This window comes from Aquarana catesbeiana, linkage group LG04 (genome assembly GCF_042186555.1).
Source record: "Aquarana catesbeiana isolate 2022-GZ linkage group LG04, ASM4218655v1, whole genome shotgun sequence".
NCBI lineage: Eukaryota > Metazoa > Chordata > Amphibia > Anura > Ranidae > Aquarana > Aquarana catesbeiana.
In genome coordinates this window covers 319,369,770-319,387,934 of record NC_133327.1, presented here as the reverse complement: position 1 = coordinate 319,387,934, position 18,165 = coordinate 319,369,770, and the positions used below count along the sequence as shown (strand labels likewise).

Here is an 18,165-nt window from a genome sequence, read left to right as displayed (position 1 = left end):
ATGTGGAACATTTCAAGGGGTGTGAATACTTTTTCAAGGCACTGTATGTGTTTGGTCTGATTTGAAAGTGTTAACATCTCAGTTTAAGTAGTACCTATATGATCCCGTGCTGTACTGAATTAGCATCATGATTATAATGAAGATACTCCCGTTCAGTTATTTTCACAGGAGTGGCACAGGATTCTGAAATTCTGGGTCCCACTACCATAACTACATTAATCGATGCTGCTATGCTCGCTCTTTGGATTTCTACTCTTCTTGCCTCAAAGTCAGATGGGTGATCTTAAGCCCTCATAGGGCAGGATTTAGAACAGGAAGGGTAGGCCACAATCCTCTCGTGTAACAAAACAGAATGTGGCCTGGTACACCCAGAGATGTGCCTCCATCCCTTCATTAAAGCAGACTTTTTTTTTCTCTTTTGCACCTGCAAGGTAATATCATAATGCGCTAGTATGCATCGCATTGTTAAACTTGCCTTAAAATGAAGCATTCCACCTCTGAAATGTCAGCACTGCAGGCGCTGTCATCTTCACCCGTCTTGCTTCCGGGTTTGTGGACTCCAGCTCTGTGACTGGCCAGAGCCGCAATGATGTCACTCCTGCGCATGCGCACTGGAGCCGTCGGTTAAGACACATGGCTCTGAAGGAACAGCATGGGTTGCCGTAGCTTCAGAGCGCAGCCAGTGATGTCACTGGCTGCATGTACAGTAAATATCTCCTAAACTGTACACATTTTTTAAGAGATATTTACACTACCTATAGGTAAGCCTTATTATAGGCTTACCTATAGGTAAAAGCAAGACATGGAAGTTTACTTTCACTTTAATATCTCCATACAACCAATTTATTTGTATTGGGACTTTAAATGAGGCACATCACATATGACCAATGAATAACTAGTTGCCAACATTGTTTAATAAATGAATAAATATTGCATACAAAGAGGATAAAATGGTAACAAGCTGATTTGTAATGATCCATATTAATGCATTTAATACATAATTAAATATAGTGTTGACCATATACAATCCAACTGGCAATGCATAATGGGTAATGTGTTAGGAACTAAAGGATGCCACATCATTTGATGGAAATGAAAATTCTCAACCTACTGAGGGCTGAATTCAAAGAAACCCCAAAAATCAAAGTGAAAAAAATGATGCAGCAGGCTAGTCCATTTTGCAGCAACTGTTGAATGATTTTACAGGCAGAATAACGTTCTCCACGGCTTCTCCAGACCCTTTCACGTCTGTCACATGTGCTCAGGGTGAGCCTTCTCTCATCTGTGAAAAGCACAGGGCGCCAGTGGCGGACCTGCCAATTCTGGTGTTCAATTGCAAATGCCAATCGAGCTCCACGGTGCCAGGCAGTGAGCATAGGGCTCACTAGAGGACTTCAGGCCCTCGGGCCACCCTCATGAAGCCCGTTTCTGATTGGTCAGTATACCACATCTCCAGCCTTGAGAAATTGCCCCAATGCAATTTATGAGAACCGGCTGTGCAGGCACAGCCAGCAGCAGGGAAGATTTTGGCTGTAAATGTCGCAGGAGGCTGTGGCTAAAAGTTTTTTTAAGCTGGGCATAGATGGATCAGAATTCGGTTGGTTCAGCAGGATCGGCCGAATCTCAATCTCAAATGCAAGCAGGAGGGTGTGCTTGGCTGACAAACCTCCCTCCCTTCCTTAAGACTCCTGGGATGTGTGACATTATTTGCCTAATGCCGCATACACACGATCGGAATTTTGGCCAGCAAAAGACCAATGAGAGCTTTTCATCGGAAAATGCGACCGCGTGTATGCTCCATTGGACTTTTGCTGGCCGAATTCCGATTTTTCGATCGGAAAAAGTTTCTATCCGAAAATGCGATCGTCTGTGGCAATTCCGACACACAAAATTCCTACGCATGCTCGGAAGCATTGAACTTCATTTTCTCGGCTCGTCGTAGTGTTGTATGTCACCGCGTTCTTGACAGTCGTAAGTTCAGCGAACTTTTGCGTGACCGTGTGTATGCCAAGGGAAACTTGAGCGGAATTGCACCGGAAAAGCCGTCATATCTTTTTCCAACGAGAAGTCCGATCGTGTGTACGCGGCATAAGCCTGGAAACCAGGAAGTAACTGAAGGAATGTAAAAAACAAAGTTTAAAACCAATTTTAAATGTGATATACTTTCCTATCCATATACTAATGCTAGCGGCATAAAGATTAAACCTAGTCAATGTTGATTGAGAGACTGAGGTTCTGCTTTAATATTATATATTCTCATCATGATTGGTTTTGATCTTTGGTATCTTCTAGGATCTAGAGAAGAATATTGAACTGACTCAAAGCAGCTTCCAGAGACAGTTGCTAGCTGAGAAAAAGAGAGCCCATGATGCACAAGAAGAAAACAAGTTATTACGGGAAGAGCTCCAACGCTTGATTCAAAAGTTAAAGGTTCTTAATATTTATAATTTTTTTTTTTTTTTTTTTTTTAACTCTTGCTTTTCTTTGAGTGATGGGGAGTGTTGGCTTTCCTCCTCCACACATAGCATTTAGCACTATGACCAAAACGTTCAGCTAAAGAACCTTTTTCCACATATTTTATGTCTGGTACATGCCTTTTAGCAAACTCCACATGGATGTAAGAATTACTAAAGTGCTGCTATGAAAAAATACTAACGATGTGAAACTTAGAACAGCTGCACCATTTAAAACCGTCATCTTAAACTAACATGAATATATAACAATTTAGGAATTAGTGCGCTAATTCCAATTGTGCATTTTGTGTATATATGTATATGTGTGTGTGTGTATATATATATATATATATATATATATATATATATATATATATATATATATATATATATATATATATATATATATATATATTATAAAATGTATTATCTCTCTCATACACCTACATACACACACGGTCACTACCATTAACATTCAAAGAAAATGTATCGTAAAACAATATATATCGCACAATGGTGATAAGTGGTGAATAATACAAGTGAAATCGTCCCATTTCAATATGTGCCACCTAGTGATATACAACCTCCACCGCCAGGTGAATTGCCTGCTCACCTTAGGAAGCAAACCCTCAGGGTCTAATCGTGCCCTTGGTTTTAATGGTCTTTGATAATCAGGAAAGAAAACATGGCTGTGTCTTGGTCCCTTTTGTATCTCCTCAAGTGCGCTGGAAAGATTGCTTCTCTGGACTGGAAGTCTCCTCATTGCCATGACCTCCGTATGCCGGCCCGCTCTCCAGCTGTGTTTTCTTTCAGGATTATCAAAGACCATTAAAACCAAAGGCGTGATTAGACCCTGAGGGGTTGCTTCCTAAAGTGAGCAGGCAATTCACCTGGCGGTGGAGGTGGTGGTTGTATATCACTGAATGATATCACTATAGCACATATTGAAGCAGAGTGTCTAAGGAAGGATCCTAGACCCATTATCATTGTGTGGGATCTCTATCTATCTATCTATCTATCTATCTATCTATCTATCTATCTATCTATCTATCTATATATATATTGTTTAAAAAAAAAAAAAAGTATAATCAGCTTGGTTGCTTAAACTTTTCCAAAAAGTTCAGTTTTATAAGTCTGGGCTATAGTTCTCTCCCAACTCAGCTGTCGTACTCACACCTTTGGAACGCCTACCTTCAAGGTTACCATTGGCCTCTTGGTTGTTTCTCAGATGAATGAATACCTTTCTTTCCCAGTGTATTATGTGTGTATCAGAACTTAATCCCAAATTTGTGTTGATAGCTACATGGTCATCATAATGATGATTTTAGATATTTTGTGCAACAGGTACAGGCAGAACAGTGTACATGGCAGAGAAAAGCGAAGGGATCTGGAAGCCGCACACCGGTCTGATAAGGGCCTTTATTAGTAAAAAAGTTGGATCACGGAGGTATACAAAAACACCACAGCAGAAGTGTACAGGGATCAGCTGCCGCGTTTCGCACTCACAGCGAGTGCTTACTCATGGCTGGCATACATACGATGTATGCCAGCCATGAGTAAGCACTCGCTGTGAGTGCGAAACGCGGCAGCTGATCCCTGTACACTTCTGCTGTGGTGTTTTTGTATACCTCCATGATCCAACTTTTTTTTACTAATAAAGGCACTAATCATTAGACCGGTGTGCGGCTTCCAGATCACTTCGCTTTTCTCTGCCTTACCTCGCATCAGCCAGCACCTGGGTCTCTCCTCTTGAAGAATGTTGCTAGCCTTTCTTTTCCACTGATTGGAGCCTACCTGAGCGGTGGAACCTTCTCTGCCTAGAACAGTGTACATGCTTTGTGCTTCTGTTTTTCAACCAGCCATTGTTGTAGTTCAAAAGTCTACACCAATCCCTTTTGTCTATAACCCAGTCACCGTGAAATTGTCATGCTTGTGATGCTGAACAAACACTATAGGTTTTTTGCTCTCTCTTACATGCTGAAAACCTAATGTTAAAAGATACCAGTACTTAAAAGTTTATCATAGCCAGCAACAATAATTAAAAACTGGAAGTTAGATTTAAATTTAAAATGCAGGAAGCAGAGAGAGGAATTTACACAGCACATCCTCCCCCTGCTGATAATTTAAGGAACAGTGTGTTTCTTTGGATGCAAAACTATCTTGCTTTAACTTGGCCATACACCTTAAGACTTTTATTCGAATTTTAACTTTTGATTTTGACAGTCATGTATGGAAGTGATGTATGTTAATTTACGTGCATGCCCTCCCCTTCTAGACAGTTCCTCTTACAGTATAGATGGCATAAGTAGCTCAGCTGCTTTTGTTATATTTTCTTTACTGCAAATTACAGGCATGTATTAAAAATACTTTTCTGTTGTCTAGATAGCCTAAGATTTGTATGGTGATATAGGGGAATTGGGTAGGAAACTACTATTAATACAGGAGTGATGTATCAGTAAATGACCATCTAATATGAAGGAATTTATGTGGGATGTTGAAAACAGATGTATCTCCTCATGTCTGTCCCAGTGCAAACCATCAAAATACAGCTTACTATAGGTGAACACACTGCAAGGATACCTTTTCATGCACCCAGACAATTGAACAAGGGCAAGAAAAATTTAAATGGCACAGGCTTCGTAGTCAGAAAATTGCACATTGTCAGAAAGCACATCTCAAAGACTGGGAACATCTAATGGACTCTTGTTATTACGCCACTTTAAACCAAAGCACGCGAGTTTGGCAATATCTGAAATTCACAATCTCTTGGGAAAATAACTGCTTAGTTGGAGAAAAATTCAAAAAGACTTTGTGGACACCATTGATGCCTATAAATTAAAAATTAAAAAATGCTAAGTTGGAAGCTATAAAAGTAAATGGAGGAAAATAATGGAAACCTGGCCTACCTAAAAAATTCTAACCATGAAGAAGACTGTATAGATTTTGTTTAGTGCATTGTTCTTACAGGTGGATCATTGGCTGCCACCAGGAACCCCATCACCATAAGGTTCTCAAAAGGCAGATGGCTAACCAGACAGCTTATATAGGGGACAATCAGTATTGGTTGTGTTTGGGGGTAACTAGTCTTATTTATTTATTTCAGGTACTTATATAGCGCCATCAATTTACGCAGCGCTTTACATATACATTGTACATTCACATCAGTCCTTACCCTCAAGGAGCTTACAATCTAAGGTCCCTAACTCGCATTCATACATACTAGGGACAATTTAGACAGGATCCAATAAACCTACCAGCATGTCTTTGGAGTGTGGGAGGAAACCCACGCAGGCACAGGGAGAACATGCAAACTCCAGGCAGGTAGTGTCATGGTCGGGATTCGAACCAGCGACCCTTCTTACTGCTAGGCGAAAGTGCTATCCACTACACCACTGTGCCGCCCCAGTCTTATCTGGTATCGTGTATGATAGTATAGTTTTGTTTGCAATTTAATACCCAACCTCTGAAAGTCCCTTTCTTATCTGCTCATTATTGGTAGGAACATAAAAATGGTGTCATACATCATTCTTCTTTGTTTTGATAGGGTAAGCTGTGAGAGGCACCAAGTCAGGACACCTATACAGTTGTATATTTACAAATGTCACATTTGAAGACTTTATATAATAACCAACGTATAGGTCCTAAATTTACTAAAACTGCTCTGGAAATGCTGTGAGACCGTTTCCTTTCCCAAAAGTTCAAAGTTTACTTATGCCCCGTACACACGGTCGGACATTGATCAGACATCCCGACAACAAAATCCTAGGATTTTTTCCGACGGATGTTGGCTCAAACTTGTCTTGCATACACATGGTCACACAAAGTTGTCGGGAAAATCCGATCATTCTGAACGCGGTGACGTAAAACACGTACGTCGGGACTATAAACGGGGCAGTAGCCAATAGCTTTCATCTCTTAATTTATTCTGAGCATGCGTGGCACTTTGTGCGTCGGATTTGTGTACACATGATCGGAATTTAAACAATCGGATTTTGTTGTTGGAAAATTTTATATCCTGCTATCAAACTTTGTGTGTCGGAAATTCTGACGGAAAAAGTCCGATGGAGCCCACACACGATCGGAATATCCGATCGCACTTTTTCCATCGGAAAATCCGACCGTGTGTACAGGGCATAACACTTCAGCGGTTATAGCTGGCACCACTAATCGTTTGGGGAAAAAACAACAGGCTAGTTGTACACAAGTCAATCAATAGATCGACTGTTGTACAACCAGCATGCACATATACGGATCGAAATTCATCCGTTTCCTACTGTAATTTCAATCTATGTATGGCTACTCTTAGGATCCATTCACATTTGGCATTTTGGGGTCTCGGGCAGAATCGCTGCAATTCTGCCCATGATCTCAGATCGCACTGCAATCGCAAAATTGGCAAAGAGCAACACATGAAGCTCATCACCCAAAAGACGTTCCTGCTCCTTGCTGGGCATCAAGCTTTGTGCATTGCAGTTTGCCACCATAATCGCGGCGAAACCGCACCTTGTTTTGGGCTCCATTGAAAATTAATGGCTCTCGAACATGTGTTTTGCCATTGCCGTGATTTGAGATCGTAGACAGAATTGCTTCAAATCTGCCCATGATCTCAAATCCCACTGTAATTGCAAAATGCATGTTGAGGTGCCATTCATTTCCAAAATTCCAAATGTAAACGGAGCCTAAAAGACTTTTTTTGAATACTCCACATAATATGCTTCCGTATCCAGTACTATCTTTAATATAATGTGCTCCAATACTCTGCAATGTGGCATTACTTACTTGCTATACTTTTTAATCAGCTTATGAAAGTCGCATTGATGGTTGACAGACCTATACATACTGCACAAACAGAGACCATACAGACAGGAATTTGTTGATTTATTTTATTAATTTTACAGTTTTGCTATTTCAAAGCTTTACTGTAAAATGTAACTGAAATACATTTTTATATGTTGTTTACAAGGACTCTGATTGCTGCAGTCACTGAAGAGTCCACATCAGGTAATGATCACAAGTGCTTATATCAATTATTTCTATTATATTTTTTTTTACACAGGAGAAAGAAAGGGAACTTGATGCAAAAAATATATATGCTTATCGTCTTTCCAAGCCTTCACCAAAAAAAGAGACGGAAATAACTCCTAGGAAGAAAGGTAAGCATAATGATTTATATATCTAGAGGCCAGTTCACACCAAAGAAACGCAGTCCGGATGCTTTCCAGGTGCTTTTCTCCATGCGCGTTTTTGATACAGTCCAGTGCTTTTTTTTTTTAACCTTCTTTTTTCTTAACACTAAGTGTGTTGCAGTGCGTTCCAGTGCGTTTTTGATGCGTTTTACAGCGTTCTAGTACAGTCCAGTGCAGAAAAAAATGCAGAATGTTCTACTTCTTCTTTTTTTTTTTCTGGAACGCACTGGAACTGCAAGTACTGGTGTGAACTATGCCATTGATAACCTACTTTCCATGCATTTTTGATGCAGAAAAAAAACGCACTGGACTGCATGTGGTGTGAACTGGCCCTAAAGGTACTTGCAAGATAAAACTTGTGATGGTAGTCATCAGCCCCAGGTTTCACTTTTCAAGGGAGTGGCTTTCATCAGATTTGCATCATAAAGTATTTTGCTTTCTGACTTCCCTGTTCCCTATGACATTTTAAAGGACAACCTAAACTGTTAAATGTCAAAGCTGTTTAGCTTACTAAATATAACCTATTACTTTTTTTAAATGTGTATATTGGAACCCATGGGAATAGTTTAATATGCAAACTAATGTCAAAGCTGGTTAGCTTACTAAATATAAACTATTACTTTTTTTTCTAATTTGCATATTGGAACCTGTGGGAGGGGTTCCAATAGACAATTTAGCAAACCTCCAATTGCATATACCCATAATAAATTGCTCTCGGGGTCATGAAGACAGACACACAATGGACCCACTGGAACCTAGATTTTCTCTATTGTTCATTGAGGGACACAGCTTGATAATTAGGCAATGCAGGGTTATACTGTTGCCTGCTGCTGTTCACTTCAGACCAATTTTCTAGGGATTTCATGCTGGGTCTCAGTACCAGGGTCATGGCAGTTTATCTGACCCTGTCTCTGAAAACTGTTTTGTGAGTATGAGCAGTTAGTTATAGTGGTGCTGTACTGTTTGTTCCAGAAGGTACCAAAAAGGTTCTCTGGCATTCAGGTCCACTATTTCTGTGTGTAATAGACAGATTTTTGTGCAGGTCTATCAGTTGCTTGGTAAAGTGCCATCTTTTTCACATTTAAGCCCACTCCACTAGAGCAGAGAGGGCTTCTTAGGCTTTTCATTATCAGGCTTCTAAGCCTCTGTAAAGCTCCGTACACACAGGCCGAATATCAGGCAGTATCAGCCGATTCAATAGAAACCATCCGACATTCGGCCCGTGTGTATGGTGGCTGGTCCGACTGCTGTTGAAGGGGCATGGCCAAAAAAAGGTCTACCAATCGGCATCCGATCCGTGCTCTCAGCCAGTGGCTGAGACAGCTGACCGGTGTGTTCTGGCTGGGGGGCTGTCCCCTGTCAGAACACAATAGCTCAGCGGGGAGATTTTCAGTACAGGATCTCCTCCCGAGCTCTTCCGAGTCCCCCTGTCAGAACACAAGAGCACACCGGGGGAGATCACCGCACCAATTGTTAGTACAGTGATGCCTCAGTTTGGGTTGAACAAAAAAACTTTAGTGTGTACCCAGTTTAAAGTGGTTGTATACCTTTTTTTTTTTTTTTTTTTTTTTTTTTTAACCTACAGGTAAGCCTATAAGGCTTACCTGTAGGTAAAATGAATATCTCCTAAACCTGTACGGATTAGGAGATATTCACTTTGTATGCAGCCGCTGACGTCAGCGGCGCATGTGCTGTGAAGGTCCGGCAGACGCTGCCAGACCTTGCCGGGAAGAAGACACTCGGGAGTGACGTAATCGAGGCTCTGGCCACTCACAGCGCCGGAGCCGCGAAACCGGAAGAAACATGAGGGAAAATGTCAGTTCCCTCGGCATGGACTGGGATCAGATGCTGAGGCCTCGTTCTAAGGTATTTCATAATGAGCTAGTATGCGCTGCAATGGACAATAGAGAAAACTGGGATTTTGCACTTCTTCTGGACCATCTGTCTGATTAGGGTTGCTGGCCATAATAAAATAACCATCTTTGTGTTGCACTTCTATTTTTTTTTCTAATAAAGTCAGTCAGGCCTTTTGTGAGGCACCCAAAACTGCTCTAAGCTGCTGCTTTTGTTACAGGGACAAACCTTTGCATCAATGCGGGTGTTCAAACAACTGAATCTTTGTCTAGCCCAGACTCAACTTTTCCAGAACCTCCACCACCTATTTTCATGGATGAAACAATGGAGAACCAGCAAGAGATTTCGGAAATGGTAATGCATTAAAATATTGGTAAAAAGTCTACAGTAAACCTGAGTGAGAGCAATACAGAAGCTGACAATGCTAGTTTTATGGTTGTTATGCCAACTGACTACTACAGTACTTTCTGAGTTAGTGATCCACAACTAGTATATAGATCAGAAGTCAGAGCAATGTCATGGGTTCCTGTCTGCATACTGGTTTCAGGTCAGTGACTCAACGTAGGTAAACAAAAGCTTGACAGGCATGGAATTGGCCTTTTCAGAAGGAGAAGTCATCAATGGCAGCATCCATTTTTTTTCTGATCACAAGTTTGCTTTACTTTAAAGCAACTTTACTAACTTTTCCTTAAAAAAAAAAAAGTTATAATAATAAAAGATATAGCTTTGTGATTGTTCGGTCTGTCAAGCAGTTTGTGAAGCTGATTAAGATGCATATATGCATCTTGTCACCTCTACTGCTATTTACTTTCGGCCCAACATCTTTCTTTGGTTGTTGGGTGGTAACTTTGTCACATGCACACTGGAGATACGCAATCCCAGGAGTGTATACTGCACTGTGCCTGTGCCACAGGCGTTGTATACAATATTTATATATTATTTTTTTGACAGAAGAGACAGGCAAAGACCACTTTAAAGCTAACTCCAGCAATTATTTGTATTGCATGCTTACACTGGTCTAGCTTGGCACAATGAAAGTATGAATTACTCCAACCTGAGCGAATGCTGGGAAGATAGAAATGACTGTATTAGCCAGCATTACTAAAGAGATATCTGTAATATTCTGGGTCCTGCTTAGTTTCTATGCAAGTGGCTGCCCCACTGCTCATTGACCACAGGGAGTCGCTAGCTCAGCACCAGTGCATTCATAGAACACCTATTTTTTTCAATGAATACAAGGCATTCTCTGATTAGATGAGATGGAGAGGAGGGTCACTGAAGTCAGATTCTACTCCATTTGTCCAATCAAAGAAAGCTTTATATTCATTGAAAAGAATATAAGGCATTTTATAAATTGCGACCAAACAAGCGACCCTTTGTTGTCAGTGTGCAGTGGGGCAGCTTCTTGCATAGATCCTGAACAAGACCCCAGATGATTTCAGGTATCATTGTAGTAGGGATAACTTCTGCAGTAATTTTCAGCTTCCCCAGCAGTCCATCAGGTATGAGTAAGGCACACGTTTATTACATAGGATTTATAGAATGTCAATACTACAATACAATAATGCAACACTTTAAAATATAAGGGAAGGCAGTACAGTTAAATTCAATTCAGAACAGGAGGGTCAAGAGGGCCCCACTCTTAAATTCTTCCAAACTAATGGGCAGTGCCAAGCCAATGCAAGTGTGCTATAAACATCATTCCTGGGGCTCAGCTTTAAGGCAGATTCCTCATAATAAAAAATACATTTTATATATATATATATATATATATATATATATATATATATATATATATATATATATATAAAATATAAGTGTGTGTGTGTGTGTATGTATATATATATATATATATATTCTTGGTAATATTTATGGGGTCCATCTAAATATATTGGAATATACACTAACACATTATGGTGATGGTTGCTACAATGCTGTCCCTATCCGTGATTCTTGGTGTTCCATGCTGTGATGATAATGAGGTCTGAGCACCCCCAAACTGAGTCAGGAATACTGGGGTACCCTTAGACTCGGTTCACACAGGGACGACTTGTCAGGCGTCCTAGTCGCCTGACAAGTCGCCTCCCGTTCTGTGCTATGGAACCGTTCTAAGGGGAGCGACGCAAGTCGCTCCGACTTAGAAAAAAGTTCCTGTACGACTTTGGGGGCGACTTGGGGCGACTTGCATAGACTTCTATACAGAAGTCGTTTTGCAAGTCGCCCGGGCAGTCGTGTGCAGGTCGCCTCGATGAGGCGACCTGCAAGTCGTGCCGCCTCTGGTGTGAACCGAGGCTTATTCTGATTTAAATCTGCAAGTGGAATTCAAATTTTTGTCTGTAGGATCATCTTCCATCCAAACCACAAACATCTTAAATTCTATTCCAACAAACAACTTTTCAATTAAATAAACATTTCACTTAAAAACAGCTTTAGTTAAGCTCAGGAATTGCCATTGCAATAAAATTAAATATTAAAAGGAACAGGTGCGCTAATCTATAAGAATATTCACCGTGCAAAAATACACATGACAAAAAGTCCACTCCTACAAAATCAAGTGTATAAAAATAAAAAAATTGGATGAAATGACTCAAAGTAAAAAATATATGATCCAGTTCATAAAAGTGCATAAAAAATGTCCAACTAGCAAACCCTTATACAAAAGGCAGCTGAGTGAACCAAATATGTGAAAACTTCTGTGCTCTTCAAGGGAATTGGGTGAACCAAATATAAGGGAACTTCGGAGCTCTTCAAAAAGTTTTCACATATTTGGTTCACTCAGTTCCCTTTTGTATAAGGGTTTGTCAGTTGGAAATTTTTCATGCACGTCTCTTTAGGCACATTTTTTTTTTTTTTTTTGCACCTTTTATGAACTGAATCGTATATTTTTCACTTTGAGTCATTTTATCCAATTTTTTAATTTTTTTTATACACTTGTTTTTGCAGGAGTGGACTTTTATGCTTTCTCCATTTCAATAGTCACACTTCCCTTCACCAGGAGAGTAGGATAAGCGCAGGATTTTAACCCTTTTTTGACAATAAAATGAATTGGAATACTAATTAAAAAATCTTGCTAATAAGACCTATCGTGTATTTCATCACAGTAGGTTTATATGGGCCTAGGGTAAAATAAGACCCCCTTTTTAATGGAATTGGAATGGATGTGTGGAAGCCAGGCTTAAAGTATAAAGTATAAAGGCAAAACTTTTATGTTTTTAGTTTTTGGTAGAGTGGAGATGAATTAGAATGTTTGTCAGTTTTTATTGCTGTCTGTGCCCTCGTTAGGGAGATTCACCCTCTCTATTTGTCTTGTTTTACTTTACTCATTGAAGGTGAAAGTAAAAGAAAATCCTGTCCCCAGAAAAGTAATAGCGCTAATCACTGTATTCTGGTGGCGGAGAAGTCCCCCTGCTGTCAATACAAAGGTTCAGCAGGGGGAATTCCCCCATTCACCTTGAATGTATGGAATGTATGGATGGGGGAATCAAGTTCTCTTTTTTTTTTTTTTTTGTTCAACCTGCTGGTTGAACAGGGGGGGGGGGGGGGGGGGGGAGAAAGACTTATGTATGGGCTGCTTAGGAACCTATTAGGCCATGATTTTTTGGCCGATCATAACATCATTTATCCTGCAGAATACACATCTCTCATTGCACCGTTTTTACCTTTTTAAAATCATTAAACTTATCTCTAATGCACTAAGCCAGAACGTAAAGAAACCCTGTCTCTTTGACGAACACCATTATATTTTAAATCTCTGAAACATCCCTGTCTGTCAAAGTCATAATTGTTATTGCAGATATTGTAAACTACTTGCAGTTCCAATAAAACTCATGGTGGCAGCTGTTTGGTGTGTAACAGATTAACTGTGTAGTTAACTAAATTTAGTGGCAACCAGGTAGGTGTGAATTTATTTGTTTGTCACGTATTGGTGGTAGCACGATGAGATCTGACCTACTGTTGTCACACATGGCTTAGAATTTTTTATTCAAATGAAAATTTTACATACATTCATATTTTTTCAAGGAACAAGATAGTCTTGCAAAGCAGATCAAAGAGGAAGCAGAAAAGCTGAAAAAAGAAAAAGAGCAAGCAGAAAGAAAACGTGATCTAGAAGAAAAGCGCAACAGAGATAAAGAGCAAAAGATTTTGGAGGACAAAGCAAGAAAGCTGCGTGAAGGTAAGGAAAAAGCTTACAAAGAAGCAAAGAATTTTTTTGTTTATTCTAGTACTACATTATTCTGCCACAGGCAAAAGATCATAATCTGTCCATAGTTATATAATGGCATCAGTTTACATGGTGCTGCAGAATTTAAAGGGGTACACAGATTTAGCTTTACCTAGCCTGTGCAATGACCGATATTTATGAGAATAATGCAAAAACCTAAAAAGTAAACAAACAGGTTTTCTTTCTCTTAAAGTAGGGGTCAGCAACCTTTTTCCACTTAAGGGGCGGATTCAATGTATGTAAATGCATGGAGGGCCGCATTCACCTGCTAATAAATGAAGATAATAATCTGGACCCCTTTTACATTACACAGCCCCCGTACCTCTGGCCCCCTTTACATCACACAGCCCCCCTCCCCCACCCCCCATGTTACGCTTTAAAATTGCGCACACTCATGGAATGGCGACAAACTACGGTACTTAATCTCCATAGGCGACGTTTAAAAAATGTCTACAGGTTACCAGTTTAGAGTTACAGAGGAGGTCTTGTGCTAGAATTAATTCTCGTGCTCTAACGATCACAGCAATACCTCACACGTGGTTTGAACGCTGTTTACATTTGCGGTCGTGACTTACGTATGCGTTCGCTTCTGTGCTCGAGCACGGAGGAATGGGACGTTTACAATTTATTTTTTATTTCATTTTTTTATTTATTTTTTTACATTGTCCCTTTTTGAAAAGAAAAATTCTGATCACTTCTATTGGCTGTTTTTGTATTGGCTGTTTTTGAATACTGTCATTTTGGCACCTTTATGTCTTCTGCAAACTGGAAGTGATTACAGCTTGCTGGCGGACGTGCCAGCTGGTCGCTCGGGCCTCCAGGTGGGATGGAAGAGCCTGGGCAGGAGGGCTGGGGCGTCGTCCCTGTCCCCCCACTGCTTGGGATAACAGCGGAGCGGCTTCTTAGACGCATCGGTTGTTATCCCAAGAAAGCGGACCAGGGTTAAAATATCCGCGGGCCGGGTGCAAGTGAATTTATCACATGCACTAGCAGGCCGGACATTTTGCGGCGGAGGCGGGCCGGGCACAGGCCGTAGGTTACCGACCCCTGTCTTTAAAGGGTTAGTTCACCTTTACAAAAAAACTGCCTATGTCAATAAGGCCATTTACGTACCTCATGAAGCTTGACCTGAAAACTCCCAGGATATTACTAGGCAAGGCCTAGCTGTTACTGTTAACGTTCACCATCACAAGAGCAAGCTCTTTCTCCAATTCAAACCCTTTCACATGTGCTTTCTTTTCTTGATGCAGTAGCTCTGAGTTGAGTTTGAGAGCTCGCTCCTTTGACGGTGAAGGTGAACCGTAATACTAGGCTCTCCATCCTGAAACATCCCCCATAGCATCCAGCAAGAGGGAAAGCTGGTGGGAAACCTGGAACCGATACCCTTTCCTCCTGCAGCAGCTGAAGAGGAAAAGAAGCCAGCTTTTAGCTGCTGCAGGAGGAAAGGGTATTGGTTCCAGTTAATGTGCTCCAGCTCCTGCCCATGTTTTTAAAATGCTTGATTTTAGCTGGTAATGAGTATCTGTGTAACGCCAGGGGTAATATGGAGCAGGAGAAATTTTTATTGGCAAAATATGGGCTGGAAAGGAGCCATTTCATTGCAATTGAAACAAATCTGGTGAAATTGTATGACATTATTTTAATCTTGGCATGGCCCATATATATAGTTCAGAATGTGTACTTTTTGTTTTACAATGTTTGTAGAATGGGAAAAAGAAGAGTTAGAAATAAAAAGGAGAGAAGAGCAAGATAAGCTTCTACAGAAAGAAACTATAAACAAACCTGAAGAAGACAAACTTAGGAAGGAACTTTTGCTTGCAAAAATGTTTGAAATTGACAGAGAGAACCAGGACCCATTTTATTCTGATTCCACTAAACCTATTTCTACCATACCTCTTGGGGATATAGCAGGTAAAACTGACATGACAGATACCAAACAAAAAACATACAAGTTCTCTGAGCCAACTGAGAATCTTTTTAATGGACTTCCAGTCATTGGAGGGCGAGAGAAAGATGTCCCAAGTCGTAGAAGTGAAATCCCAGTTGAAAGCACTGGCGATATTACATTTGGGAGCTATACCCCATCCTTTGGGAAAGGAAGATCGCCTGGTAACAGCCAAAAGAAAAATGTGTCTGCAGAGCCTACCATAAGCACCACCAAGCTGGATTTAAAGAAGGAAAATAAATCAAATTTAATGGAACAGCTCTTTGGCGGTACCTCCAATACTGTACTTCCTTCCGTTTCAAAAGGCATTGATCAAACAGTTTTTTCTTCCAGCAGTAATAGAGTTACTGACAATGACACTAGCAAGGCTCTGACCTGGGAGCAAAACCACAAACTTAAAGGAAAAGTTGACATGCCCTTCACTAGTAATGGCAAAGCCACGAGACATCGCACACAGCACCCACCCGGAAGGCCAATAGTAAAAGCTATTGATTCCTTTGAGGATGAAATTGAAGAAGTAGCTTTATAGAAATGTGATTTATAGACATGTATGTGCCTGATCACTTTTTAACATTCAATGTCAGGGCATTGTATACTATTTTAACTGGCCATATTTTATGTTGGTGTCAATTAATAAATTATTACAAATATCTATGATTTTTAGTTTAAATGCTATTTAAGTGAACACATGGGGCTCTGACATTTTAGCTGCAGCCAGAGGGCACAGGTGCATGCCATCCTACCCCACTGCAGAAAACCTGTAAAACTTTGAGAGACTGACAGCTGCTGCAGCTGGACAGTGCTTTTAGCAATACTAATGTTTAGGACAAATGTTCAAAAGGCAGACTTCTTGTGTTCCCAGCATTTGTCACTGGGTGCATACTGCCCTAAATGTTCATATCACTAGGTGCAACAGCTGTCAGACTGAATGACGCACTTGTGCCCTCTGCCCAGAGCTAAATGCCAGAGCCCCAAGCACTGGCGGTAAACACCCAGGATGTATGGGGCCTAACTCAAGACTGTGGCATTGTGGTTGTACATGAAGCAGAACAATTTTTGATTTAAAGTATATGTAAACCTTCACCTTGTAAAATAACCCATTCAGTTTAAAATAGAAATGAAAGGCACATATTTAGTGCATAGATAATAATAATAATAATATGTATCAGGACAAGTCTGATCGTTGAAGGAGAGCGAGCCGAGTTCCAGCACAGATGGAGATCTGACCACAATGGGCTCTCCTAACTAGTGTGGCTGGTTTTTGATAGGAAAGCAGAGTGACTGGCATTAACACCAGGGATTTCACACAAAGGAAGCAATACAAAGAGCACAGAAGCCTTTTTCATACAAGTACATGGTACAGAAGGCACATATCAGGAATATGAAATGTTGGGTTTACATACTCTTTAACCCCTTGGCGCCGATGTCTCTCGGGCCTCTAAGGGGTTTAGGATGCTGGGAGGCGGGGCTGGGTTTATGATCATGTGACCACCGTGATTGACTGTCATGGAGGTCACATGATCCAAAAGCTTTCCCTTAGCCACCGGTAATTGTGTTGGGAGCGCACAGGGCACACGCTCTCAGCACAGCTGTATTGACACTAATAAATGCAAATATGCAGCCGCTCTGCGCCAAGGCCCACCCGCCGAGAGGCCGCATATTTCAGGCGGCGCCAAGGGGTTAAGGCTGTACAGGTTGATTTTGCAATAAATCCATGTTGCAAAAAGTTCCATTTTATTGTATTGAAAATAAGAGGGGTTTGTTTCTCATGAAAGAACTTTGGTCCAAATGAAGACTTATTTTAAACTTCTAGTGCCAGAGCTGTTGATATTCTGTGAACTTTAATTTGATATCAATTGTGTATTGGCTACTGAAGCTAGAAGGGCTGCTATTATGCTAATGAGTCAATCTTTGAACCAGATAGCCAATATATTTTTCTGTGATTGTTCTGCTGTAAGATATCTGTACACAATGAGAGGCATGTTTTGTATGTGTGTTATGCCCACTAATGTCAAGGATGACATGCTGAGGAGGATTGGCAACATACATCCTGTTTTCTTTCCCGTTTTTTTTTAAATCATGAGAATACAATAAACATTTTTAAGACGTATGTTTTCTGACGTTATAGTGAGGCTATTTAATGTCTTTTAGGCTAGCCATACCATTCAGCCCCCCCCCCCCCCCCCCCCCCATCCATGCTAAATAGCACCAGTGGAGAAATATCCTCTGCCAGCTGTTGTATTCAAACAGCCACAGCACCTGCAGCTGTCTGAATACCTGAACAGAAGTGACTGCATTTGATCACTGTTTTAATAACTTTACGCCCCTGAGCCTTTGAGAGATATATATAGATATAGATACATATAATCTTTTTGAGCAAGTTGGTGCTGGCTCAACAAATTTCAATAACTGACATAGTAATCACATGATCCTGATTGTCAGCTGGGCAATTCCAAGCTGTTGGCTACAGCAGAGGAGAATATTTTTTTAAAAGAGTATCCTCAG

General features: G+C 40.6%; 1 protein-coding gene across 1 annotated transcript in view; it reads left to right on the top strand.

Moving 5' to 3' along the window:
* The window catches only part of LCA5 (lebercilin LCA5), a 41,279-nt gene extending 23,450 nt beyond the window's left edge, over positions 1-17,829 (top strand). Inside the window, exons 4-8 of the mRNA XM_073626846.1 lie at positions 2,293-2,430; positions 7,510-7,606; positions 9,714-9,847; positions 13,514-13,667; positions 15,420-17,829. Of these exons, the coding sequence (XP_073482947.1) occupies positions 2,293-2,430; positions 7,510-7,606; positions 9,714-9,847; positions 13,514-13,667; positions 15,420-16,189 (1,293 nt within the window). The 3' untranslated portion in view covers positions 16,190-17,829. The remainder of the gene's footprint in view (positions 1-2,292; positions 2,431-7,509; positions 7,607-9,713; positions 9,848-13,513; positions 13,668-15,419) is intronic.
* The last annotated feature ends 336 nt before the right edge of the window (positions 17,830-18,165 follow it).